Below are 27,997 nucleotides of genomic sequence, written 5' to 3' on the forward strand. Positions count from 1 at the left end.
ACTTAACCCCTCCCTGCTCCCCCTGTCCCTGCACTGGTCCCTGGAAAGGCACAACGAGAGAGTGAAGACATGTATCTAAACTCAGTCCACGGGTTACAATACGTTTGCTTTGCTTTGGCATTTGGGGGGAAAGTCAGATGCATTTTTGGCCATTCGGGGTGGGGGTCGGTGGGTGCATACAATAGGTGGGATTTAGTTTTTTTCGTCTTTAATGGAATTCCTTATATGACAGAAAGCGACAAGAAGAGGACACCATCTGATGGGACGTCAACCTGGCGAGACTCCTGGGCTCAGCATCCTGGGCTCGTCCTAGGAGCTCCCCTCAGTGGGCGGTGCTGGGGCGGCTCCTCCTGGGGGGCCTCGAGTTCCGCTTCTGTAGTCTGCGCTTGTAGGTGGCGGCTGGGTGAAGGGAGAGGGGACACTCTTGGTGAACCCCGGGAACAAGCGGGCCAGCCTAGGCTCTCCCTGTCTGCCTTTTGTCCGCTGGCCGCCCTCGCTGCGGGAACCGCGGCTACTGAAGGCAGCCTGAGGTTTTTCTGTCTCCTGATTTCTTCCGAACCAACGTGGGCTAAGGGTCTTGGGGCTGGTGTTGAAAAGGAAAACAGGCTGCCTGCTTTCTCCTTTGTCCCTGGGAGCAGGGGCAGTGACAGACGACTCTGTCCACATTCAGGATCCCCGGGAGAGGGCCAGCACTTTCATGCTCGGGGGACAGGGAAGGGGACATCTGGGTGGGCTGTAAGCGAGGGGTAGGAGGGAGGATGCTCACGGTCTGTGCAGGTGATCCGAGGCTCCTCCCAGTGCCCGCTGGGCAGGCACCGGATGGTGGGCACGTGGCGCTGGACAAAGCCCTCAGTGCACTGGTACCGCACCAGGGAATTGATCTCATACCGGTCCCTCTTCTGGCCAAACGTCCTGGCATGCTCCACCACGGGCGGGTCTCCGCAGGCCACTGAGGGGCAAACACCCTTCAGAGAGGGACCTCGGGGGGCCTCGTGAGGACCCATGCCCAGGACGAGCCAGGGTGGTCCCCTCTGGCTGTGATGCAACAGCCTGGAACTCAAGGCACCGTGACGGGCATGGAGCCCGGACACCCAGCCGCGCGCCCCAGCTGCCGGCTAAGGGGCGTTTTCACGCAGCGCTCAGAATCTGGAAACCATCTGGCTCCCCCATGACTTAGAGCAGCAGGAAGGGAATAAAAGGAGAGTCTTAAGGGGATGAGGACAAGTCAAAGGGAAGGAGAAAGGTAGAGAAAGAGGATGAGAGCCGGGAAGACCATCTGTGACTTATTGATGAAAACATCTTGGTGCTGGGGAAAGGGGACCTAAATGGCACCTAGGAGCGGACTTGCCCTTGCCCTGGGCCCTGGGATGCTGCTTCTGGGAGGGCTCCCCAAGCCACTTCCGGTCTGCTCGGTGGCGATGAGTTGACACCAGCAGCCAGGAGACCAGGCGACTCACACAGTAGGAACCTCAGTCTTGGCTCCTCCCCCTGGGCCCCTCCCAGGCCGGGTTTACCTGTGCCCTTTTTACACGTGAAGGGCAGGTGGTAATTGCAGGGCACATCATTCCACTCGCCCTTCTCGTGCCAGATCATCACCACGCAGTCCTCTCCGGAGGCAAAGAAGTTGTCGGGCTGGTTGGGGCGCCAGTTCTCGAATTGCTGTGGGGGCGTGGGGGTGAGGTGAGGAGGGGGCCGGAGCCATGTGGCTTGGCCTGACCCCCAATTTCTCCCCTGTCAAGCCCCACCCGTGGCTCCTTTGTCTTCTGGCAGCAGTACAAAGGATGCTGGGAGTCTGGTCAGGATGATCCTGGGCGTCACGAGGATGCCCTCTAGAGGACTGGAGTGGCAGAGGCATGGCTCCGGTGTCTACTCTGCCCCCAGGCTTCTCCCTCTATCCTGGCTCCGGGACAGAGTCCCCTCCCCTGTCACCCTATTCATTTGGCTTCCATGTTGCTGTCTGTCTGTGTGTGTCCTTGAATAGACTCGAGTCCTCTGTGGGCAAGGAAGTCCTCTAAAGCTTCCATAGTCTCTCGTGGTTTGCCTTCATTCACTCCCTGCCTTCCTCATGCCCTCCTTCCTTCACCGGGTCATGCCCTCAGCTCGGCCAGCCCTGGGCTGGTGTCCACAGGCAGAGATGAACAACGAGACAGTATCTGTGTGCCCCGTGCCGCAGCTGCTCAGGGCTGTCTGCATGTGGTTTGCATGCATCTCTCTCTGGGGGTCCTTATCTCCCCCTCGGGGCGGCCAACTCTGCCCGGGGCCCCTGGCAGAACTCACCAAGGAGTGTCCATCTGACCAGCGGAAGTCCCCTTCGATGGTCCTGTCGTTCAGGCCGATCCACTGGTAGTTCTGGGCGTTGTCTGGAGTGAGGGCAAGGTGTTAGGGTGGCGCTGAGCACCCTGGGGTGTCTGAGAAACTGCTCATAGAGGCAGGGGGGATGGAGGGATGGCGGGACGTGGGCGGGCTCCGAGGGGCGTGCCACCTGTCTCTGAGGTCCTGACTAGGATCTCAGCCCACGCATGGTTGGAGTGCCATCGGACTACCTCCCCGAGCTGGCGTGGGCTTGTGATAGCCACAGGGTTACTCAGGGGCTGGCTCGGACAGTGGGCTGTCCTGGGTGCGGTGGAAGCCACTGGCCCCACAGACTTCTCTCCTCTTCTCCCAGGGAACTTGGGCTGTGGAACCCCCCCCCCCCAATCCTCCTGCAGCCTCGCTGGGCCCCAGTCTGTTGACCACTCTCCCCGCCATACTCACTGTTGACAAATTCCTGCTCCTCGGGGGTGACGATGCTGCTCAGGTGTGACTGCTGCTTCCGACACCGGCTCTCAGCGTCCACCCAGCTCTCGCGGTCGGGAAAGTGGCGGTAACAGTGGCCCTGGAACTTGGTCCAGCCCTCCTCACACAGCTCCTGGTCTGCAACACAGGGCAGGGGCTTGAAGGGAGGGGCCGAGCCTGCCCGTCTCACGACACAGGTCCCTGCATCCACCCCGCCTCCAGTGTCGCCCTCAAAGGAGGGGAGAGGCCCAGCGGATGGAGGCTCAAGGAGGAAGCCAGGGAGGCCCGGCCCTGGCCCCTGGAGCCTCTGGGGGTGTTCCCACTCTCGGGGAAATGCCTGGATGTCGTCCCCTCCCCACCGAAGCGTCTCTCCCGTTGATGCCTGCGCTGCTGGGCTGGCAGAGTTCCGCCGAAAGAGGTGGGAAGGTGGGAACTGTGGAGCTTTAAGGCAAAAAACCTGGTTCAGAGGCTCTGAGAGTCTCCAGGGAATTGCTGGGAGGCGTGTGAAGGCAGCAGCAGCAGCAGCAGGCAGAGCTGGGGCCCAAAACGGGACCTGGGATGGGGACACAGGAGCAGAAACAAGTCCGCTTTGAGTCCGAAGAGGACGCAGAGCTGCAGGTCAGAGCCGGCTCCAGCTCAGCCCCCTGGGCTGCCTCTGGAAGGGGAAGGGCGAGGCAGCCAACCCGGGGTCCTGGCCTTTTGTTTTCTCTCTGGGTGGCAGGTGAGGAGCGGGGAAGAGCCGCCGTCCTCCCGAAGCTCTCTGGGTAACGCGTTCTGGGTTCTGGACACGGGGCTGGAGTGCGGCTCTCAGGGCGGCTCGGGGCCAGGCAGACCCATGGGGCTTTTTCAGGCGTGGGAGAGCCATTGTGTGTGTGTCTTTCCAACTCTGCCTTCCATGACATCACAATGGTAGCTTTAAACGGGCCTTTGCAGGAGGGTTATCCCTCAGGAACGAGGTTGGGGGGTGCTACAGGTGAGGGCTGCCCCTTCCTCTCCGGGAAAGGTTTGCCAGCATAGCACAGGACAGACGGAATTCCAAGACTCCCTCTTCCCTCTTCCCCTGGGCCTCCCAGGTGAGGGGTGCCCCCAGGGCCCTGGGCTCAGTCGAGGGCCATGAACCCTCAGGCTGGATGGCAGCCTCCGGGAGAGTCTGGCTGTCCCAGGAAGGAAGCACCGGTTTGCAGGGGGAGGTTTAGGCTGAAGGGGTGCAGGCTTGGCTGGTGGGAAGAGTGGAGAGCAGGGGCCAGCAGGCTGAGAAAGAGGCAGAGCTGCAGGAGGGCGGAGGAGGATGCCACTGTTCCCCCGGGGGCGATGCCTCCTGGGGCAAAGGTTTGGAAAGAAGGCCAGAGGCCTGGCGTGAGGCAGCCCCCACATCATCCCAGGGCTGGCTGTGGGGTCCATTCTGGGGCCACCTCAGTGTCTGAGGGCTGAGCTGGGCAGGCCGAGCTGGGTGGCACAGCTGCTCTGGGAGGGGCAGAGCCGTGCGGGGTGGAGGCCCTGGAGGAAACAGCACCCCAGGGAGGCTGGGAGACGCAGGAGGGCCAGAGCCAAGGCACGAGGACCTGCAGGGTGGTGGGGGCTCAGGATTGGAATGAGAGCACAGATTGCAGCCTGCTGAGCCGGGCGCCCAGGCCCAGGGCCCAGTTGGGCAGCCCTGGCACCTTCTCTCTGCTCCATGCAATGCAGAGCCCCGTGAGCACCCCGCCTCCACTCCCAGGACACCTCCTCTCCCAGCCTGGTGCCCGAGAGCTGTCGTCTGCATGGACCTCCCAGACCCTTCTCCCCGATGACAAATATGTTAGCATCCCGGGGAGACATTCCTTATAACTCTCTTCTCCCACCCCAGCCAGGACCCCATGCACCGATTTTTGAGGGCCATGGGGTGGAAATGAGGATGAGAGGCTCCAGGATCAGGCCTTTTCCCGCAGACGCCTTTTCTCCGCAGTCTGTGACCTTGGCCAGGCCTCCAAGGACCATGCAACCCAGAGCTGCCTCCCACACTGCTTAGGACCAAAGGGAGACTTCCCAGGAGTGTCAGCTGCTTTCTGGAAGTTTCCGAGTGTTAATTAAAAATGGTTTTAAGCCCCTGCACTCTTCCAGTTCTACGTGGGCCGTTGCTACGAGCAATCATAATTCTCACCTCCCCCACTCTGAGTTGGAATGGCCCTGAGATCCAGGAGCATGGGGCTCCTGGTAAGGGGGCTGGGGGCTCAGCCTGGCACATAGCTCCCCTTGGCAGAGCCTGGGCCAGGTGCAGAAGCAGAGGGGTTGGCAAAACCCAAGAGGCAAAACTCAGCCCCCGCCCCTTGCAACAAGGCTCCGTTCTCTCGGGCCAGCCCTTTGCCTTGCACAGGGTCAGGGAGAAAGGAAGTTTGGGCCAGAGTGGCAGTGACATGGCAGTGGTCATGTTGGCGATGAGGAGACGGTGACATGCAGCAGTCCCTGCTCATGCATGACTGGAACATGCTGGTGACATGGGAGCTCAGGCAGACAAACCACAGCTCTTGCCAGAGAAGAAGAAAGGGGCAGCTTGGCCAGTGTGGCACAGTGGCTCCCCAAGCCATGGAGAGGCCACCAAAGTCCTGTGGGCAATAAAGCAGCAGACACACACCCATGACCATGCGAGGAAGGTCCGTGGCTGTCATCCAGAGCAAGAACCAGTGACTCCCGCCCAGAGCTTCCTTCAAGAAAAATGCACGGGATCAGCTCTGTCCTCTTAGTCTGATGCGTGCACCAGGCTTGATGGTGGCATCTGGAAGCCCTGGAGAAGGTTAGCGTTTTTAAAGGTCCCTCAGAGCCCGGCCTGCACGACTCTCCTGTGGTCAGATCAGCCAATGCCCCAGAGGTGGGGTTTTGGGGGGAACAGCAAGAGAAGGAGCAGGAATGAATGGGGCAGACTTCTCACTGTGCTTCCTGATTAGCTGTCTGGATGGGCCGGGGGGGCCCCAGCCAGAGCCTAGAGCCTGTGGTTAGAAGGGGAGGGTGAGGGAGGAAGAGGGGTGCAGCAGTTAGTGACATTAGCTGAAGCCGAGACGGCCGTACCGATCTCACACAGGTCCCCTCGGTAGCTGGGAAGGCATAAGCATGTGAAAGAGTCGATGGCGTCCACGCAGGTGGCTCCATTCAGACAAGGGCTTGAGAGGCACTCATCAATGTCTGCAAGAAACCAAGGGCCACCATTAGGACGCCCACCGGCGACTCCAGCTTTGCAAGCACTGTAGCCTCTTTTTGGGTGGCCAGCCCTGCGGCTCTCCAGAGCCCTGGGAAGGGGTGGCTGGGCTTCCTAAGAACTGTTGCTGCTGCTGCTGCTGCTGCTGCCGCCGTCTTGGAGCTGAGCCAAAGATCCAGCAAAGATCCAGCAATGTGCGTGGTTCCTGATTGGCAAGCTGAGAGGGGGAGCCCGGTTTCCCATTGGGTGAAGAGATTTGGTGCTTCCAAAGCCGAATGCCTACTGGGGAGAGTGTGCACAGAATTCCTCCAAGATGCCTTCTCTTGAGACTATTTCGAGAAGCCATGGGGGTCTGGCCTGGCTCAACATGGCGATGAGCAAGGACACTGGAAGTCACGTTCTTGAAGCTTGGCTAGAGCTCCTTCTTTTCCTAGACTGAATACGTGGTCTGCAGAGTACAGAACCGTCAGACAACGGCAGGCAGTGTGGGACATTTGCATGGGACTCATGGACATATTTGGGTTGCAGAGAACGTTCTTGTCTTTAGTAAATAAGATTCTAGACTATCTTGTGAAGACGGAGCTGGCATTGTTCTCTTGGGGGGAGCGATAGAAACCCAGCTCATTTTCCCCATGCAATCTCCTTTGAGGTTAAGGGCCCCGAACGTGGACAACTCCAGTGAATCAAAACTTCTAGAGGGGCTCCATCCTGGCCAATGGGAGACCAGTGTTTGAAGCCGGTGAGATACTTAGTAGTGGCCGCCCAACACCACCAGTGTGGGACACAGGCAGGTCCCCACCAGCCCCTTCATCCCAGGCAATTCTCTCCCTTCCTGTTTTTCTGGTCCAACATGTTATTTCTGATCCAACTTCTTTGCAGGACTTGAATTGGTAAGTCACTGGCCTTGGCCTCAAATCTTCCTCCATTGGCCAAGGTAAGAACTGAACCTCCTAATCTGCTCTTTCTGCATCTTTCTGAGAAGCCAGAGACCTTTGTCTTTGTACTCCAAAGGCTCCTGCTGGATTTTTTCTGGGCTACTTCCCTGGGAACACGAGAGAAGTTATTGTGAAGCTCTTCTTCCCAGGAGATCAATAAAAGTCTGCAATGAATGGGTTCCATTGGTTCATGGGACATCCCGGTAGGTGGCTTAGCCTTGGTATATGTGTGTTCATACAACCTTCCGGACGCGGCGTCTAGGGGTGGTCTCTACGTGAGCAGTAACTGTTCCAGGACTTAGTTCTTGCCTCTCACAAGGGCAGACTACGCCATAAAGCCAGTCCTCTGATTAGAAGGCAAAGGCACTTTCTTCTGGATCCTTTTCACCAGTGCCCAGTAGACGTCGTCTAGACCAGAGTTGGGTCTATGCAACGCGTAGCCTGAAAAATCTCAAGTCCCTCAGGCATCTCTTTCTTCATCTCGAGGAGTGCACACCACGGACTAGGAACCTAACAGTTCCAAGTCTGGAGCTGTTTCAAGCAAAACCAAAATGCATGGGGAACCGACTGAAATCCCAGCATGCACTTGGGTTCCCAGCAGCAGCAGTAGCAGCAATAGGTCAGGCTGGTGGGCCGGGCGGAAGCTGGGGGCGGCCCTCCTGCGTCGGGAAAGCGACTGTTCTCTTTTGTCCATTAGCATCATTACGGGAGGTGGGAAGCACTGGGCAGGGGGAGATTAAGCAAACGGAGGCGCTGAAGCAGTCGTACAGAGCGGGGGACAGGAGTGGCCTGTGGGGAGAAGGGCCAGACGTCAACCCTGGGCCTCTGGCCAGCCCGTGGAAGAGAGGGCAGGAAAGGCAGAGGCCCCGAGGGAGGCCAGGCCAGGTGGCTTGCAGGTGTCCCAGTGGCTTATTTCACATCACCCACCCCCAGGTGGCCTGAGGTCCAGGAAGCCGTGTTGTTTTTCCTTCTGTGTTTGGCCAGGACACAAAATCTGAGAAGGTGGCGGAGACTGAAATGCAAGGAGCCAGTTCCTGGGCTCAGAAGCGATTTGGTGCAGGCCCTGGATTCACAGACGAGGGAAAGAAGGGCCACAATCCTAAAGACCAGACCGCCTGTGGGTGCCCCAGGGGCAGTTGAGGGAGGCCGAGAGCCAGCATCTCTAGCAGTAGGAAGAGGGCTGAGGGTCCCGGGCGGGGCTTTCTTACTGGCCCTGCATTGCTGCCTCTTTCTGTGAACGGCAGTTAGGACATTGCTTGTTTTCTGGAACCACGAGAGGAGTTGGGTTGGGTTCTGCCGTGAGGGAGTGCAGAGAGGGGACCCCAGACAAGGTGGTGGCACGTGGAGAATGGGGAGGGCTTTGGGCAATGGGCAGAAGGAAGAGAGGAAAGAGAGGGGCCCAGTATCTCTCACAAATCTTCCCTGAGCCAGATGCTACGTCTCACACACACATTATCCCCCTAAGAGCCTCATGGCAGGAACGTCAGTCACTGTGCCGTTGTACAGGCGGTGACCAAGCTACTCACAGAGCTGCCTGGGCAGAGACTGTGGGAAACAAAGCCTTTTAAAAATGGATAATTAGAGAAAGGCTGTCTTTGCACTCGATTAGCTAGGGTCCACTGTCACCTGTTTCTAATTTCAGGGGTTCCAGGATACAAGCTGTGACTCTTGTCACAAGTTTGCTTCAAGTATCAGGTTGGGGAAGGGGCTGTTTAGAATGGAGGGGAAGCCCTGGCTGGTTTGGCTCAATGGTTAGAGCATCAGCCATGGACCAGAGAGGCCGGGGTTCGGTTCTCGCTAAGGGCATGCACCTCGATTGCAGTTTGTCCCCAGCCCCGGTTGGGGTTGTGTGGGTGGCGACCACTAGATGTGTCTCTCTCACATCAATGTTTCTCTCTCTCTCTTCCTCCGCCTCTCCCTCCTGCTCTATTTCAAGATAAATGCAAAAAAAAAAAAAAAAAAGGAGGGGTGTCAGAAAATACTGAGAGGGCAAGGGGGTTCTGGTCCTGTTGGGCTCTGGGTCGGTTCCTCACTGACCCAGGCTGAGCTGGCCCATTGAGCTGAGCACCATAACACTCCATCTGAGACAGGTGCCCGGGGGCTCTCCACTCGCACGCTCAGGAGGAAGGGTGTGCAGTCCTGCACTGTCCACCAGGGGTGCTGCTCACGGGACAGACAGCCACGCCCATGGCAGACTGAGGACTCTCTCTTGGTTGGCTGAAAGCACCCACAGGGTCTCCCCGAGTGCTCTTCAAGGGCGCCCCTCCCAGGATGGAGGCACAGCTCCACCCTCCCATGGGGGTCCATGATGGAGGAGTACAGCTACAGTCCCTGGGGTCACTGTGCTCATGGAAATACTGTCCCCTTGGTGCTAAGGTCAAACCTTCCTAGGATAGTCCACCCTCTCTGTCCTCGGGGGCCCACAGTGTCCTCAGTCAGGGCCCCACACATGGGCAGGGCCTGACCCCAGTTGGGGAGGGAGTGACTAGGGCCCACCTGGTGCTTGCACATCTATCCACACATATATACCTCCTGTATGCATGCCAGGTGTGCAGCCTATTCACATCGCATGGTGTATACGGCACGAGGTGTAAATCTGCATAGATAGTAGTAGCTACAGATGTATATAAACACACACTTCTTTGTGTTGATGTCAAGGGTAGCTGCCTGGTACCCTTTACCTTGTAGGACTTAAAAGATAAGAATGAGGGTCTTATCTTTTATGAAAGACCCTGGACTCTGATTCCTGACTTTGGACAGGCTGGGGTGAAGGCGTGGAGTACTGCAGAGCTACCCCAGAAATATGAACTTGGGGGTAACTGGGCGTTTCTTCCCTCAAGGATGGTGATGTTGATAGGATGGAACGCCCTCATCAAAGTGTTCAGGGAACAACAGGTAGATTCCAGTCATCTCTTTTGGGGAGCCACGTCCAATCAGAATCCCCCAGCACCCTCACCTGTCCCACAGCTACTTGACTCATGGCTAAGGACAAGCCAAGGCCCCAGGGTGACGTGTGCTCAGGGGCAGGACACCACGGGGTCACACCTGACCTACGGCTGGAGCTCAGTGACAAGCACAGTTTTTCAGGGCAAGAAGGGGACCCAGACCTTACCCAGATTTGGGGACTTTCCTGGAGAGGTTTTCTCTCCACGATGCACAACGGCCCTTCTGAGTGTCGCCACCAGGGACTGTGGGGCGTGACCAGCTATACCCAATACACACCCTCATTCAACATTTCTTTGAAGTCTCAAGTTTTATCTTCAAAATTCAAGCACATTTTTGCATTCCGCTCCTCACACAACCACAGGCTTGACTCACGACTAACTACTTCCAGTGCAATGACTTAGCACGATTTTTTTCTCTTAAGCCGCCATATAGAACAGGTGCTCTAGAAAAGTGTGCCCTGTTTTTCTTGTGGCTTCTCCCCCTGCTCATCACTATGCACCTCTCCTTCCCAGTTTGAGAAGCCTGAACCTCAGGTGACCTTGGTCGCCTCCTCCCACCTGCAGCCCCTTCTGGGGATGAAGAACACCCCTCCCTCCCCTGTCTGCATTCCCCAGCCCGATGAGGGTCTTACCTATGTCGCACTGCTCGCCAGTGTGGCCAGGGGGGCACAGGCATATGACGTGTCCCTCTGTCTCCTGGCAGGTCCCAGGCCCACAGGGATTCTCGGCACAGGACCTGGGGGAGGCTGCAACCCCAGGGAGAGGCTGAGCATCAAGAAGCCAGCCGCCGGGGTGCAGCACAGCTCCAAGACCTCGAGGTTGGGGCACGAGGTCCCCCAAGCTCATGAGGCTGACTTGGGGTCAGCATGTTTCTGGGGTCCCTCCTGGACACCTGGCCCTAGCATCTGGAGGCTGGGCTCTGCCTGGGAAAGCACACAGCAATGTGCAAGGGCTCCCCAAACAAAATGTGGGAAAGGATCAGCTCCTGGTGCCCGGTGCTGGGATGCTGTTGAGGTGGGACAATCGCTACAGTACAGGAGTCACTTATACCAGGGTGGGGGTGGGGACACAGGGCTAAAGTCAGGACTCGGCCAAAATAGCACTTCATCGTTCCCTCAACAGTGCTAGTTTGAACCCTGCACAAAGTAAATATTTGGGCCTAAAGGTCACCAGGAGGATCATTCTCTCATCTCACACTCACTCCATGGGAAGGGGGCAGGACAATTTCTCGCGCTATGTACATAGTCACCCTTCTCTCTCCCTGTGCCAAGGACAAATCACTGAGTTCACACATACACGTTCTCATGATGTAACTTCACTCGAATGGTAACAATCACTACTCTTTCTGAGGGTGGACTACGTGCCAAGTATGATGCTCAGGGCTTGACACATTTATTTACGGTTCAATCTTCCCTGGTACTATTTCCATGTCACAGATGAAGATCAGAGAGGTTAAGAAACTTGCCTGAGGCGGCACAGCTGATCTGTGGCGGGGCTGTGCTCAGAACCTTGAATTTACACGGCCTCCTCCTCTGCTACCGTCTGAACTACCCAAACACATTTCAAGGAAGGAGATGCCGACAATACCTGCAGTGGTGGCCTCCGTGTCTTCTGTCCCTTCTGGAGAAGCTGGGATGGAAGCGTCCGTTGGGAAGATGGCTGTTTCGGCTGTCTGGGTCTCTCCTCCCAAGTGCAAGGGGGTTGAGGACTCCATTTCTAGATGTGCCTCTGCAGGGCGCTGGGTTTGCTGGGTCCATTCAAAGTCTGGGATGCTGGTGCCGATGACAACATCCAGCCCTGAGGTGTGACCAGACAGGTCTCCGCTGGTGTCAGTTCGGTCTCCAGAAGCCATGGGGGTGACCAGAGGCCAACCCGATGTCTCTGTGCCCACATCGTAGGTGGCGGTCGGCTCACCACTCATTCCTAGCAGGGAGCCCTCCGTGGGTCCTTCCTGGAAGGCTGGGGTGCTGCCGCTCATTCCCAGGCCTGAGGCTCCCTCCAGGTCAGCTTCAGGGAAGGCAGAGGTGGTTTCGCTCAGGTCAGGGGACCCCGAAGTTCCTCCGCTGGCCTCAGGAGCAGCAGACGCCCCCACCCCAGCCTCAGGATAGGCGGATGTTTCGCTGCTGGATTCTGGGATTGATGACGCTTCTACCCCAGACCCAGAGAACCTTGGTGTAGCTCCACTGGTGTCCCCCGATGTAGATACTTCCCCACTGGACTCAAAAATCTGGGGGGTGTGTATCAAAGGGGGTCTCTGGCCAAGTTCTTGGGAAACAGTTGGTTCAGTCACACCCTCCACAAATTCAGAAGTGATTAAGGTAACTTCTGGAAGTCCTGAGGCCTCCCCACTGGTGCTCGTGGCTGTAGAGGACTCTCCACTCACACCAATGGTGCCAGAAAAGTCCCCACTAAAATACGGAGTACCTGATGGCTCTCCGCTGGGCTCGACCAGCCCGGACTGCAGCCCGCTGAGGTCCAAAAATCCCGAATGATCTCCAGACACGTCTGGGGCTCCAGAAAGGGCACCGCTGAGTTCCAAAATGCCCGAGGGCCCTTCTCCTGCTTCTTGGACTGTTGGAGGCTGGGTTACAGATTCCACCAAAGTTCTGTCCACAAGAGAGACGGTGGGGAAACCCGATGGAAGCCCGCTGCCGTCATATGCTCCCGAGGACAGGCTGCTCCCCAGCTCAGCTCCAGAGACTTCGCCACTGACCTCGGCTACTCCGCTTGGTAGGCCACTGAATTCTGGAGGCTGGGATGTAAACCCACTGGAGTCGATGTCTCCAGAAGACTGTCCACTGACATCCACTGCCCCAGATGTGCCTGAGAGATCGGTCTCGCCAGAAGGGAGGCCGCTGAGTTCCACAGACCCTAAACCTTCTTCTTCTTTAAATGTGGTTGGGGTCACTTCAACAAAAGTGGCGTCCACAAATGTAATGCCAGAAGATTCACCACTGCCGCTCATGGCACTAGACCCCAGGTCAGGAATTCCTGATGTGGCCCCGCTGAACCCTGGCAACCCCGATGGCTGCCCACTGAGATCGGGGACCCCAGATGTTTCTCCACTAAGGTCGGTTATGCCAAATGGTGGACCACTGCCAAAAAGGTCCCCAGAAGCTTCTCCACTGACATCTGGTAGTCCAGAGGACTGTCCACTAAGCTCAGTCGTTCCAGATGTTTGCCCTGGAAACTCTGATGGCTGTCCACTGAACTCAAAGAGCCCAGATGTTGCCCCACTGATATCAGGAAATCCGGATGGTTGGCCACTGGCACCAAATAATCCAGATGTTTCCCCGCTGATTTCAGGAGATCCAGATGGCTGGCCACTGAGCTCAACTCCTGAAGGGAGTCCACTAGCTCCCCCACTAATGTCCAACTCGCCGAAGGGCAGCCCAGATATTTCTCCAGCACCACTAATGCCAATGGTTCCCCTCCCTTCCAGTTCACTTGCAGTGGTGGCTGTGACCACTTCTACCAATGTTGTATCCACTAGGGAGACAGTTGGGAACCCAGATGGAAGTCCACTAAAGTCAGGCAAGCCAGAGGATGGGCCACTTCCAAGGTCCATTCCAGAATACTCACCACTAAATCCAGAGGGGAGCCCACTGGCTTCTGGAGCTTGGCCACTTCCTGGAGTTCCAGAAGGTATTCGGCCAAAGTCCAAGGCTCCAGAAGCTGACCCGATCGTGTCTTCTTTTCCAGAAGGCAACCCACTGAGGTCTTCAGCTCCAGAAATAGAGGTCTCTAGACCCTCCCTTCCAGAAGGAAGTCCACTGAGGTCATCCCCTACTTCAGAAGCAGAGGTCTCTAGACCTTCTCCTCCAGACGGAAGTTCACTAAGGTCCTCTACTCCAGAAGCCGAGGTCTCAAGATGACTCTCACCTCCAGAAGGAAGTCCACTGAGGTCCTCTACTCCAGAGGCATGAGTCTCTAGATGACCTTCTCCCCCAGAAGGAAGTCCACTGAGGTCCTCTACTCCAGAGGCATGAGTCTCTAGATGACCTTCTCCCCCAGAAGGAAGTCCACTGAGGTCCTCTACTCCAGAGGCATGAGTCTCTAGATGACCTTCTCCCCCAGAAGGAAGTCCACTGAGGTCCTCTACTCCAGAGGTAGAGGTTTCCAGATGACCTTCTCCCCCAGAAGGAAGTCCACTGAGGTCCTCAACTCCAGAGGTAGAGGTTTCCAGATGACCTTCTCCCCCAGAAGGAAGTCCACTGAGGTCCTCTACTCCAGAGGTAGAGGTTTCCAGATGACCTTCTCCCCCAGAAGGAAGTCCACTGAGGTCCTCTACTCCAGAGGTAGAGGTTTCCAGATGACCCTCTCCACTAGAAGGAAGTCCACTGAGGTCCTCAACTCCAGAGGTAGAGGTTTCCAGGTGACCTTCTCCACCAGAAGGAAGTCCACTGAGGTCCTCTACTCCAGAGGTAGAGGTTTCCAGATGACCCTCTCCCCCAGAAGGAAGTCCACTGAGGTCCTCTACTCCAGAGGTAGAGGTTTCCAGATGACCCTCTCCACCAGAAGGAAGTCCACTGAGGTCCCCTACTCCAGAGGTAGAGGTTTCCAGATGACCCTCTCCACCAGAAGGAAGTCCACTGAGGTCCTCAACTCCAGAGGTAGAGGTTTCCAGATGACCCTCTCCACCAGAAGGAAGTCCACTGAGGTCCTCAACTCCAGAGGTAGAGGTTTCCAGATGACCTTCTCCACTAGAAGGAAGTCCACTGAGGTCCTCAACTCCAGAGGTAGAGGTTTCCAGATGACCTTCTCCACCAGAAGGAAGTCCACTGAGGTCCCCTACTCCAGAGGTAGAGGTTTCCAGATGACCCTCTCCACCAGAAGGAAGTCCACTGAGGTCCTCTACTCTAGAGGTAGAGGTTTCCAGATGAACCTCTCCACCAGAAGGAAGTCCACTGAGGTCCCCTACTCCAGAGGTAGAGGTTTCCAGATGACCTTCTCCCCCAGAAGGAAGTCCACTGAGGTCCCCTACTCCAGAGGTAGAGGTTTCCAGATGACCTTCTCCCCCAGAAGGAAGTCCACTGAGGTCCCCTACTCCAGAGGTAGAGGTTTCCAGATGACCTTCTCCCCCAGAAGGAAGTCCACTGAGGTCCCCTACTCCAGAAGCAGAGCCTTCTAGGCCCTCACCACCAGAGGGCTGCCCACCAACTGTAGAAGTGCCGGTCCACGTAATTCCATCTTCATCCCCCGAGGCCAGTCCGCTTCCTACAGGCAGGCCTGAGCCCACTGTAGAGGTGACACCACTGAAGTCTAGGTGTCCCGAGGCTTCTCCACTGCCTGTGAAGTCACCACTGACTTCGGGTACCCCGGATGCCTCCCCAGAGCCTGGCAGCTCCATCCCACTGGGCACTGGGGGTGGAGGTGTGAACGGCTCCTGGGAGGGCGATGGCTCCTCAGGGAGGGTTGGCTCCTCGGAGGCCAAGGGCACTTCTGTTGCAGAAGGGCCTTCTGGGCTCTCCTCCGTTGCTGTGCTAGCGGGAGGCCATGCAGAGGGGACCCCTGGAGGGAGAAAGACAAGGTGGGGATTTAGTAACTGCCCCATTTTCAGCTCATGCAGAGAAGCTGAGTTCCATTCCTTTCCCAGTGAGCTCAGAGATGTGTTCAGACATTTTCTAATGGAACCTTGCACAGTATCTCTAGAAAGAAAGGAGAAATAAGGGAAGAAGGGAGGGGAGGGAATCAAAGAGGGGGGGAGGGACAAGACCAAGAAACTCCCTAGCACCCTTAGGCTGTGCTTGGTGAGACTTTAGGGGGTGCCATTCACACAACCCACTGGGTGTGGGGGCCTGGCTATCACTGAAGGCCATCAAGGTCACCCTTCGAATACTTCCTCATCTTATTTAAACCTATGGTTCTCAAAGTGTGGTCCATGGACCAGTAGCACCAGCATCACCTGACAGCGTGATAGAAAAGCAAATTCTCAGACCCCACCCCAGCCCCACTGAATCAGACTCTGGGGTGAGCTAAGCCCTCCCATGATGTTGATGCTTGCTGGAGTGTGAGAATCATTCATCAAAAGCCAGCCCCCTGAGTCAGGGAAGGCCACACAGACCTGGCAGTGGGAAGGTGCCCGCTGGGGTGTAGGCTGGTTCCCATTCCGTTTGGTTTTCTGGCTCAATGGTGAAACCTGGGATTGCAGTTGTCTCTTCCCCCGAGGGGACAGCAGCCACGTGAGGTCCCACCTGGGTGGTGATCCAGTCCTCCACATCCCAGGGTGGTGTGGGTGTGCGACCCACATCTTCTCCTGGAGAGGGCACAGCTGAGACACCTAAAGGGGACGTGGGTGGTGAGGATTCCTTCTTACCACTGACCCACCCAGCTCTCTATTCTTGAGCCTGGTGCGGTAGGGCGGAACTTTCTTTGAATTGGGTTTGAAAAGGTGACCCTGGGAGTCTGGGAAACTTGGGGACACTCAGGTATTTTTTTTCATTAACTTTATTTTGAAATAATGATAGATTCACAGGAAGTTACAGAGACCCTTGGTTTTGATGCATAATGTGTAAAATGTATACACAATCTTATATAAAATGATGTCTATCATGACATAAGCTGTTATTTATTATTATTACTTTTAAAAAATATGTTTTTATTGATTTTTTAGCGAGAGAGGAAGAGAGAGAGAGAAACATTGATGTGAGAGAGAAACATCGATTGGCTGCCTCCTGCATGCCCCCTACTGGGGATGGAGCCTGCAGCCTGGGTATGTGTTCTGACCAGGAATTGAATCAGGACTTCTCAGTCCATGGGACGGATGCTCAATCCACTGAGCCACACCAGCCGGGCTCACAAGCTGTTATTACAATCTGTATTCTGGTCAGTGCTCCTAGACCTAAGGACCCTGTAAGAACTCATCCAATCAGAGCCCAGCATTGTCGTGGATACCACCTGGCCACGCCTACTCAGTTGTTTGATGACATCACCCTCAGAACTCTATCGGGTAAAGTTAGTGACAAGGCAGCGGTGTGTACCCAGCAGCATGGGTCAATTAAAAGCATGAATTGCTGATGTTCAGATGAGAATCATGGAACAATCTGACAGAGTCATCACAAAACATATTTACAAGCAGGACAGAATTTGATAAAGACGTACACATTATTTCTGAAAATAAAGCTCACATTTATTGAGCATTTACTATGTCCCACGCACTTTGCCAAGCATTTGCTGTGCACGATTTCCATTAATCCTGACAGCAGCTGTATCACAATTTTATAGATGAAGCAGAGGAACTGAGGGGTCAAGTGACTTTCCCAGGGTCACACAGCTACTAAACAGCAGAGTCATCATTAAAATTCAGGTCCGCCTGAGTCTAGAGGCCAGGCTCTTACTTACTTCTTTCTACTTGTCTCTGGGAAACCTTACAAAGATACATTTGCCTTGGGGTCAAAGCCCAAGGTCACGCTAGCTCCAGAGCTGTCCCTGACTCAGAGAGACTGACTTTTTCCTCCTTGTTCTGATGGTCAGGGAGAGTGGACAGGGGCCAGGAGGGGTCAGCCCTGGGGAGTCACCCCCCCCCCCCAGGCAGAAGTGGGGGCTGGAGGAGAGGTGAAGACACATACCTCGGAAGCAGAAGGCATGGTGCCGGGACAGTGGGTCCAAGAGGCCTGTCTGGTTGGGGTAGAGGTAGACGGTCCTCACGCCTGGCTTGTCCCCGCCACAGGCCGGCCGAGGGGTGACTATCGGGTAGCGGAGGCTGCCGTCGGCCAGCCAGCCGGCGTAGCACTTGTCCAGGCCGAGGCTCCAGGCAGCGTAGAGCTGGCCCGTGGAGGCCAGCGTGGCATTGTTGGACGCACAGAACTCCAGGGCTTCCTGGAAGGTAAACTGCTCCGGACGTGTGACGAAGAACACCTCCCCTGGGGGCAGAGGCAGGCAGCAGGGGTCACCCTTCACATCCATGGCCAGGGCGGCCCCCGCTCACACGGGGCAGGGCTGCCACCTCCCAGCAGGGGGGACACCTGCCATGACAGGCATAGATTAAAGACCCTGCCCAGCCCAAACATGCCTCTCTTTGACCACTCCTCCTTAGATCTCCTGGGACACTGGGAAATAGGTGACCAACTGGGGTGTCCCCGGAGTTGGGACTTTTAGTGCTGAAACCAGCTAAGTTGCAGCCAAACTGAGGGTGTGGGTCACTTACATTCCCTCCTTGGCGTCTTTCTAATTTCTCTAGGCACCCTCAGGCACCGCCTTTCCCTGCTCAGATAGGACCCCCCTCCCACCCCGCTGTGCTCCCCAACACTACAGCACTTGGCAGCAAGCACTGTGAATGCCATGAGCCCGTGCCCACCCGCCCCGTGAACTCATCCAGTGCAGCAGCCAGGTCCTGTGTTGGGGGTTGGGCCCCAGCACCCAGAACTGTACCTGGGGGCCCTGTCTGATTTGAGGGAAGGAAGTTCACATTCACGAAATACCTACTGTGCCAGGCACTCTTCATACACATCTCACTTAGTACTCAAAAAAGCCTCCGATCTGAGCATAAATCGGCCATTTCATAGATGAGGAAACTTAGGCCTAGAGTGGTTAACTAACTTACTCAGCTCCTGGGACAAGTGAGTGGCAGTGCTGAAATCCTTCTAGAATGCCAGCATTTTCAAAATGGGGTTCAGTGGAATAGTAATTTGGTGATTTTAATTGAAATGAAAATAAATAACATGAAACAAAAGGAAAGAATCTGTGGTTAAATAAGCTTGGGCAAGGTTGGATTAAGCAGAGTTAAAGAGGTTTTTTTTCATTGTTGTTTGTTTTTATTGCAGGACTTCTCAGAGCCTTTGATTTGTTCCTGAGCATTGGGACTCTCCATGAAGCAGATGGTGGATATTTAAAAAATAGATTTATTTATCCATAGATAAATGTGGGGGTGGGGTGGATGTGGATCCCCCCCTTTTTGTGTCTCCCCAACAGCCCCCACCCATCTGAGGCTCAAAATCTGAGAAAAGGACCTGTACCTTCGAGTCTGTCCACGTAGCAGTAGACATCAAAGGTTTCTGATGGTGGGCGCACACCATAGGTCCTGACTCCCGGGCTGCTGTCCTTGTCACCCACACACGGGGTCCTCGGGCTCACAATGGGGTATCTGCAAGCAGGGTGGGAGGGGAAAATGAGGGCTTGTTCAGGGGGATGCTGGGTGAGGCTGGTAGACCACTGGGGGACTCGGGCAGAGAGGGTCTTTAGTTGCCCAGGTGGATTTAAACCAGGAAGAAGCCCCTCATCCGGGGTGCAAGGTCTGGGGGCCCCTGGGGGAATTACTGCCTGGAACAGCACTGGGTCAAACTGGAAGGGACTGGGGGCCTTGAGGATGGGGGAACTGACCTAGGATCTAATGTTACCTGGGGCCCTTCCTCACCCTCTCTGAATATGCTTTGGTTCTGGGGAAGGAAGCAACCTGCAGTGTCGCAGGTGCCCGCTCTGTTCTGGGTGTAGGGCCAGGCTGTGGTTCCCCTAGCCTGACCTCTCCTGGCTGGGTTTGGGCTGAGAGGGGAGCCCAGCTGGTCCTTCACCTGACGGTCTGGTCCTGCAGCCAGCCGGCGTCACACTGCTCGTAGCCTGCTTCATAGGCTGCCTGGAGCTGCTCCGGCGAGGCGATCACCGCCCCGGTGCGCAGGCAGGCCCGCCGCGCCTCCTCGAAGGTCAGCGCGTACCGGGCGGAGCCAGGGCGGTAGTGGAACACGACCCCTGGGTGGGGAGGAGAGGGAGAGGAGGAGAGACGGAGCAGGCTCAGGTTCTCAAGCCCAGTGCTCAAGGCTTTGTGGGTGTGCACAGAGAGCCCTGGCTTCCCTCCTTCCCACCCTTTTCCTAGCCAATGGGGACACTGCAATTTGAACTTTATTTAGTTTTTATTACATGTCACAAAATATTCTTCTTCTTATGACACCCTGCCCCCGCCAGCCATTTATTTTTTTATTATTATTATTTTTTAATCCTCATTCGAGGACATTTTTCCATTTTTTGTACAGACAGAGTGGGAGGGAGAGAGAGGAAGAGAGAGAGAGAGGGAAACATCGATGTGAAAGGGACACATCGAGTGGCTGCCACCCGCACGACCAACCAGGGCCGGGGACAAACTGCAACCAAGGTACATGCCCTTAGCGGGAACCGAACCTGGGTCTCCCTGGACCGCAGGGGACGCTCTAACCGCTGAGCCAAACCGGCCAGGGCCCCGCCAGCCATTTAAAAATGTAATCCCGTTCTTGGTTGACGAACTGTACAAAAACAGGCGGCAAGCTGACTCTGGCCTGTGAGCTGCAGTTTGCAGACCCCTGTCGTGGAGGGTCACCCCGTGTGGCCGTTTTCAGTGGTTCTAATCTGTGGAGGTGCCTGATGGGGCAAGGAGGGCTCTGGGCAGAAGAGCCCCAGTTTTCCACTCCACTTCACCTAGACCGCATGGGCACCTTGACCTGCCTGATATATACACTGGTCCCACCTATGGCTTCATTTGAAAAGAGATGCTCTGTGGCAAAAGAGTATGGATACCACTGGCCCGGCCCATCCCTTCGTCTCACAGATAAGGAGAACGGAATCTGAGAGGAGAGAGGCCAATCCCAGGTCCCAGGTTAAGTCGAAGGCATAGACCTTCCCCACCAGGCCAAGTTCATTGCCTCTATTCCCCTGCAGCCCCCAAGCAGTAGGCACTTACCCCCGGCCAATCGTGGCTGCCCGGGGACCTCGGCTTCACCTGGGGCTGCGGTCACCTGCACGACCAGGTCCTCGCTGGTGAAGGGGCCCTGGCCAGACGTGGACTCCTCGGGAAAGGCCCAGGGCCTGGTGGCCTCTCCCGTCCTGTTCTCAGCCTCCGGGAAGGCGGTGGCCTCTATGTCAGGGGCCCGCGTAAAGGGCTCCTCGGGCTCCAGGGCAGTGGGGGAGCCCCCAAAGATGGGCTTCACGGTGAGGATCACGTTGCCCCGCGCTTCGCCCTCGGTGATGTTCTGGGGCAAGGGCAGCTCCACCGCCGGCCAGGTCACTGTCTGGACGGTGATGTCCTCCTCATTATCCACCCCGAAGAAGTTTTCTGGGATATCCACAAAGTCTTCACCTGGGTCAGGGACAAAGCTCAGCGTTAGCTCCTCCTCATCGTTGCAGACAGGAGGGAGGTGAGCATCGGCTGCGCCTCCTTCTCCGCCAGGGAAGCACTGTGTGCTCGGCACCTTGCTGGGCCCATTTTGGGGTCCTTGTGGATATTCATTATAGGAGACCCCGCAGTTTCCAGATTGCTAAAGAACATACAATTATCATAGCACAAGACATGGACCAATCATCTCACTGCTTATAAAGTGTGTCCAGCTCCAGCATCTCTTCCTGGTCCACACAGCCGCCTCCTTACATACCTTCTGAGCACCTTCCTGACCAGCCAATGGGGCACTGTGAAACTGTCAGAGAGGGAAACGGAAAACTCTCGCCGAAAACGCAGGTGCTCACGGAATGGATGAAACACGAGAGGACGACTCATGACAATCTGAGGGTCTGGCAGAAATGAGCCAGTTGAATGAAGGGAGCACACCCATGAGGGTGCAATGACTTTGAGAGGGTGGTAAGGATATTGAAAGTTCCAGAGAGGTTTTGGGGGGAACCCTAACTTTATTTTTTTTAATCCTCATCCGAGGATACTTTTCTCTATTTTTATCTTCAGATAAAGTGTGTGTGTGTGGGAAATCGACATAAGAGGGACACATCGACTGGTTGCCTCCCGCATGACTCCGACCAGGGCTGGGGACCGAACCACAACCGAGGTACGTGCCCTTGACTGGAATCGAACCCGTGACTCTTTGGCCCTAGGGCCGACACTCTACTGCTGAGCCAAACACCAAACCAGCCAGGGTGGAACCCTAATTATTTTTGCAAAAATAATCCGTGTCATGAAAGATCAGGCTGTGGAAGTCAACATGAAATGACCTACAATGTTTTCATAATATTGATGCACCTCTGTATCATCCACTGTTTTTTGTCCCTCCAAGAATTAGCATTCAATTGTAATTACTACCTGGACTGCGTAACAGATAAGATTAAAAAAAAACTTTTAGTCTAAATTTTCAAAACAAAGCCCCTGTCCAAACTTTTCCCTGCTCTTTTCTTTTCTTTTTTGACATGATCCATTTATTTGTTTCCTTTTTACTGAATTTATTGAGGTGACACTGGACCCCTATCCCAATCTTTTCAGTAACACGTTGAGTGAATCCCCTTTTCAATGGCAGATAACAGTGCCCCCTGTGGGGACATGGTCTCGTGTCAGGCCCCACCATCTTCCATGTGGTGCCACCATCTACCCATTAGATGGATGAGGAAACTGAGGCTCAAGGCCTTGGCTCTCCCACGGTTGCACAGTAGCAGGTGGCAGAGCTGAGATTCAAACCGGAGGAAACACAGACTCTAAAGCTCATGCTTTTAACCCATTCTGGGCTCATGAGACAAGGCTGGATACCCTGCAGCCTCCAGCCACTGTATATTAGCTCTCCTAGGAACCAATAAAAACAGGTGGTGCTAAAATATGGGGTTCAGGTACCCAGTGGCCCCTTGATGGGGTAAAAAACAGCCCCCATTCCCAGACCTCTTCCTCCGGGCCCCAATTTTGCTGGTGTGGTCCCCTGCCAGCCTCCAGCCCCAGCCGCACCTGTGTAGCAGATGGCGTCGTAGCGGGATGAGGGGTCGGGGTAGCCCGTCTGGTTGGCGTGCAGGTAGACAGTTCTAACGCCCAGGAGGTTGCCCCCGCAGTTGGGCCGGGCCTTGGAGATGGGGTAGCGCACACTGCGGTCGGCCAGCCAGCCGGCGCTGCACATGTCCATGCCGCCCTGCCAGGCCAGGTATAGCTGGCCCGTGGTGGCCAGCCGGGCGCCCAGCCGCCGGCACTCATTGGCAGCCTCCTGGAAGGTGAATTTCTCCGGAGACGTCGAATAGAAGACCTCGCCTGTGAAGGACACAGAAGGCAGGGTGAGGTTCTCCCTCCTACCCCCTGCCCCCTGCCCCCAGGGAGGTCCCTGAGGGGCCTCCAGGTCTTGAGCACATTCTAACTTGGGACAATGATGGCAGGTCAGAGCAGGTCCTGGCTGGGAGGGGCAGTTCCAGGTGAGGGACCAGCCGCAAACACTCTTCAGCTCCGTGGTGACACCAGTTTGTAGGAGCCTGGAGCCACTGAGGCCTGAGAACCCTGCTCTCCCCTCCCCCCTCCTCTCTCCTCCACCCTCTCCAGGCATGGTAGAGGGAGCTGAGTGATGGTGCCCTGGATTAGCACCGTGCCCCGGAGCCCAAGTGTCAGTAGGGTGAAGGGGACAGAAAAGGGGGTTCCTGGGAAGAGAGCAGGGTGGCCTCACCCTCCATCTCCTCGGCGAAGCAGTACACGTCATAGGTTTCATTGGTGTCGCGGATGCCGTAGGTTCTCACGCCGGGAAACTCATCCTTGTCTCCATAGCAGCCTTCCCGGGGAACGTGGATGGGGTACCTGCCAGGAACCGGAAGTAGGGTGTTTCACTAGGGGCCAGAAGGGGCCTATGCCTTTGTATCCTCCTCCCCTGTGGGAGGAAGCAGTGACTTATCGATGCGTTGGCCAGTGTCCGCCCTGAATGTGTGGACTATTTGTTTTTACAAGTTTTCCTCCAGTTTCACTGAAATATATGTCTTTTCATAGCTATGGGTGATTAAAGGCAGCTCCTTTACTGAATGTGTATCGACATCAAACATGTTCTGTCAGGGACTTGCAAACCTTTTCTGTAAATGGCCAGAGAGTAAATGTTTTGATTTTTGGAAGAATGACGACGTGCATGTAATTTGCATGGACAGAACGCTCCTATAGGGCGAAGCTGCTCGCGGCCACTCCCTCCTCCGCAAGATAAATAACGAGGGCCTGGGACTGCTCATCGGGTGCCTGACGCTGCATTGGCCAAGACATCCCTCCAGCCCCAACCCAGGCTAGCCACAGCGACATGCCAGCCCACTGTCCACCCCACTCGGCTGGTGGCCTGGGAGCTCACCTGACAGTCTGGTCGGCCAGCCAGCCAGCATCACACTGGTGGAAACCGTCCTCATAGGCGGCCTGCAGTTGCTCGGGCGTGGCGATGATGGCGCTGTTCTGCAGGCAGGCCCGCTGCGCCCTGTCAAAGTCCAGGGTGTAGCGCGTGGAAATGGCTCTGTAATGGAACACAATGCCTGCAAGACATGTGCAGGCCGGAGAGCAGGTCAGACACAGCGGCCCATCACCGAGGGCCTCACAGAATTACGGCCGTAGTCCAAGGGACCTTACAATCAGCTGGTCCAGGCCTCTAGCGGATGTGTGAATCTCCTTCCCACACGTGCGTGTGGTCTTTCTGCCTTTGCTGGAACACCTCCTGCCATGGGGAACTCACTACCTCACAAGGCATCTTTTTTGAATACCTCAGGTAATTCTGATAATCGGAAAGTTCTTTACATGGAACGAAACGCTGCCTTCTTATAATTTTTTCTTGTCACTCCAGGACCCCACATTTGCTTTGGGGAAAGAGATGCTTAGAGCCGAGGTACCCTAAGCCCGGGGAAATCCTGGTGGGAACCTGTTTGTAGCACCCCCAGGAGTGGGCCATCTCTGACAGGTCTCCCAGCAGGTGAAATCTGGTGCTGACCAAAGTCCTGAAGCCGACCAAGGACACAAGCATGCTCCTTGGGCCGTGGACAAAAAGGGCATCAGGGCATCTTCATCCTTTCTTTGGCTTCTAGAACCGAGAATGAGGGCGGGGGGAGGTGGGGGAGGGAAAGGACACCTGGATGAAGAGCCAGGAGGCTGCTCTGGTTCACGTCCAGGGAAACCAAGCAAGTCATTCAACCTCAGTTAGCCTGCCTGTACAATGGGGACAATCCCACAGCCCACGGAGTCACAGGATCGTGGCAAAGCACCAATTGTTACTCCCATGTGACTGCGGCCAGGAAGTAGTTAATCCCCTCAAAGTCCAGAAAGAATACGACCAGCTCTTTGTTACAACTGAAGCTGGGAAAGTTGACCGAGGTGGGGAGGAGCTGGGATTTGAAAGTCAGCCTGTCTGGGTCCACCCGGGGAGGATACTATTGGTTCTTTCTGCAGGTGAACCAGGATCCCTGGGTGGGTGGCTGGCTCTCACCTTTCACCACGACCTCCAGGGTGGCCTCGCTGTCCTCGATGCCATGTATCACTTCACAGCGGTAGATCCCAGAGTCATTGGAGCGCAGGTTTAGAATTTCCAAGGTGGCGTCACTGGGAATGGCTGGGTAGTTGGGCAGCGAGACCTTGTCCTGGTAGGCACTGTTGACCCGCACCTGCCCTTCCGTGGCCACCAGCAGTACCACCTCCTTCTCCTTGGAAATGTGGCTCCACTTGATTCTCGGGGTGAGGGGGGCAGTGGAGGGGGCGGTGGTCACGGGGTGCATGGGGTCGATGAAATAGCAGGGGATGGTGAGGGAGGTCCCCAGGAGGACCCGCAGTGGGGACGGTTCAGGGATGCTGACACTCAATGAGTTGTCAGGGTCTGTGGGAGAGACAGACCTGTTAGTGCCCAGAGAGGACTCCCCAGCCTCCCCAGCAGAATCCAATGAGCCTGTGTGTCTGTGTTGGGGACACTCCTGAACCATATGGAATTCCCAGAAGTCCTTGCAACACCCTTTCCAGAGCAGTATTCCTCCAGACCCCTGGTGTCTACACCTCAAGTCGGGAACTATGGAACCAGAAAAGGGTCGTCAAGGGGAAGCGGGGGGTACTTCAGAGTCGAGACAGTCTCTCTGCTTCTCACACTAAGGTGCCCCAAGGGGTGCCAAGCCATCAGATAAACAGAATCCATCTTTTTGGACTGACAGCTTGACTCCAAGACTTAGGGGAACAGTATTTGGGGGTAGACAAATTATTATGGAGAAGACCAAAAAAAATCCGCAAAATTTTTAAAGCCGAGAGACAAAACTCCAGAGATGTGCCCCCTGGAATGAGGTCAGCATTGAGCTTCGTCCTGGCGTTGCTGGAGGATGTCATTCTCTTCTGCTATTGGGGAATCAGGGGTCTAATTGGAGAAGCACCAGAGAAGATCAGACATTTAAATCTGCAAAGAGTCAGACGGGGTGGGGGTGGGATATGACTGGACTCCATAACATCACAGAGCCCTGGTGGGTGTGGCTGTTGGCTCGCTGGTTCGATTCCTGGTCAGGGCACATGTCTGGGTTGCACGCTCGATCCCCAGTAGGGGGCGGGCAGGAGGCGGCCGATTCTCTCCCTCTCCCTTCCTCTCTCTAAAATCAATAAACAAATCATAGAGAGTGTTCATAGGAAAGATGCAGGACTTCACCAAAGGTCTTCCCGGAACGGGAAAGAAACCGCCTTAGAAAAAAATGGCACCTTTCACTGGCGAGTCATATGCTTAGGGGACCCTTTTTCCAGGACAGGCTACGGGTTGAACATAAAAATGTTTCAGATATTTGTGGGTGATAGGTACATAACAGGGCAAGGAACGAGGCGGGGGGGCAAGAATGTTTGGGGTCCAGCCCTAACCTTTTGATGTCCTGGGCAGTTACCACCAGGCCCTTCCACAAAAATCTCCCTTTCAATGCCCCACAACACAGCGTGGGTTTAGAGGTGGTGGTCCTCCGGGAAGAGCTTAAAGTGGTGACAGTGCCCAGCTCTGCCGTTTGGGAAGCTCTCAACCAACCCGAGTGAACCGATGTGCCTGGCTGGGAAACCACAGCAGGTTACAGCGGGGGGCTGGGTCCCAGGCAAGAGGACCCAGGAATGCCAGGTGCCCTGTGTCTAAATATTTAAGAGTTATAAGTCAAGCTGACAGGTTGTTACATAAAATACGTTCTGTCTTCCTATTTGACAAAGATACCTTTCAAAAGGAAAAGCCAGATTCGAAGGTAGAATTCTTGGAGTCCTCAGAGTTTGGCATCAAGGTTGGGGGAGGGGGAGCCGGGCCCCTTCTTTTCCACTATTGCTTTGTACTGTGAGGGGACTGTGTTCATCTCAGCTCTGTCTACACCCTACACAAACAGCCACTGCTTAGCCTCTCCCTCGAGCCTAGGGGTGGCCCACACCAGAAGCATGATCCCCCATAGTGGACGGACCGAGAGGAGAGACCCATGTGGGCCTGGAAGTGGCTTGGGTCCACCCGGGCAGGGAATTCAGGGCATCCTGGGTACCCAGAGTGTGGTCTAAAGGGGGTACATTGATCTGGATGGTTGTCTCATTGGCCCTGCAGACTCCTCATCCTTTAGGGAGCATTGGGGTTGGAGAAGGATCATGGGAAGGGGATGTGGGGAGGAATCTAAAGTGCATGGCCCAGCCCTGGCCGGTTTGGCTCAGCGGTTGGAGCGTCCGCCTGCGGTCCGGAGAGACCCGGGTTCGGTTCCCGCTAAGGGCACGTACCTCGGTTGCAGTTTGTCCCCGGCCCTGGTTGGTCGTGCGGGTGGCAGCCACTCGATGTGTCCCTTTCACATTGATATTTCCCTCTCTCTCTCTTCCTCTCTCTCCCTCCCACCCTGTCTGTACAAAAAATGGAAAAATGTCCTCAGATGAGGATTAAAAAAATAAATAAATAAAAAAAATAAAGTGCATGGCCCAGAGTAGGGGCCTTCCTGGGTCTTAGTGAGAAACAGCCCACTTTGGGGCGAGCCCATCCTGTTCATCTGGCGCAGGGCTTGATGATCAGAAATCTACCTGGTGCCTGCCACATGCAAAAGACCAGGCTGGGGACTTCCCGAGGATGGTTTGCTAAGAAAGACAAATAGCCGTGTGATCAGTTGGGGCTTCTCTCAATTTTCTCTGATGCTCCAGCAGCTTTTTCTCTTTGGGCTTATCTCTGTCCTGCCCCAACCCCAAGCTCAGTGTGCAGCAGGTCTAGGTGACATCCATGAAGAGGATCCTGGGAAGGTGGGCACCTGCCTGGAGCTCCCCCTCAGCTGTCCATGCTGGAGGGCACCTGGACGCACACGTGTGTGCTCAAATGCACAGGTGCTCCATCACTACCGGAAGGCTGACCTTCCATAGAAAAGGGGGAGGGCCGGAAAAAGGCCAGGGAAAGGGAGATTCTATCCCTGGGTCTAGCAGCGCCAGGTTCAGTGCCCAGAGCCCAGCATCCAGTCCTCGGTGCCTGTTGGGTTAATGAGACACGCGTGGGAATGTACTCACCTGATACTTCTACTGAGAAGGCTGCAGCAATGACCCTCAGAGTCACAAACACCAAGAGTAAAGTGGTCAT

At 55.6% G+C, this 27,997-nt stretch overlaps 1 protein-coding gene across 1 annotated transcript; it reads right to left on the reverse strand.

Moving 5' to 3' along the window:
- Positions 1-322: 322 nt before the first annotated feature.
- On the reverse strand, positions 323-27,997 carry ACAN (aggrecan). The gene is made up of 19 exons (XM_036278041.1): positions 27,928-27,997; positions 24,905-25,288; positions 23,789-23,963; positions 23,132-23,259; positions 22,435-22,728; positions 20,467-20,862; positions 19,331-19,505; positions 18,779-18,906; positions 17,393-17,686; positions 15,889-16,104; positions 14,835-15,335; positions 13,827-14,585; positions 11,412-13,637; positions 5,818-5,931; positions 2,755-2,913; positions 2,278-2,360; positions 1,515-1,659; positions 767-949; positions 323-399 (listed from the first exon to the last, which is right to left on the reverse strand). Exons 1-19 carry the CDS (start codon positions 27,995-27,997, stop codon positions 323-325), a joined length of 6,507 nt encoding a protein of 2,168 aa, XP_036133934.1.

The sequence above is a fragment of the Molossus molossus genome, unplaced genomic scaffold, assembly GCF_014108415.1.
Source record: "Molossus molossus isolate mMolMol1 unplaced genomic scaffold, mMolMol1.p scaffold_m16_p_24, whole genome shotgun sequence".
Lineage (NCBI taxonomy): Eukaryota > Metazoa > Chordata > Mammalia > Chiroptera > Molossidae > Molossus > Molossus molossus.

What these genes read in the sequence shown, in the direction of transcription:
- ACAN (XM_036278041.1), bottom strand. Translation starts at nt 27,997, where the DNA reads ATGACCACTTTACTCTTGGTGTTTGTGACTCTGAGGGTCATTGCTGCA. An exon ending in CTTCGCCGAGGAGATGGAGG is followed by an intron (nt 22,729 to 23,131) that starts GTGAGGCCACCC and finishes TGTCCTTCACAG; the next exon opens with GCGAGGTCTTCTATTCGACG. An exon ending in CACGTGTAAAAAGGGCACAG is followed by an intron (nt 950 to 1,514) that starts GTAAACCCGGCC and finishes TTTGCCCCTCAG; the next exon opens with TGGCCTGCGGAGACCCGCCC.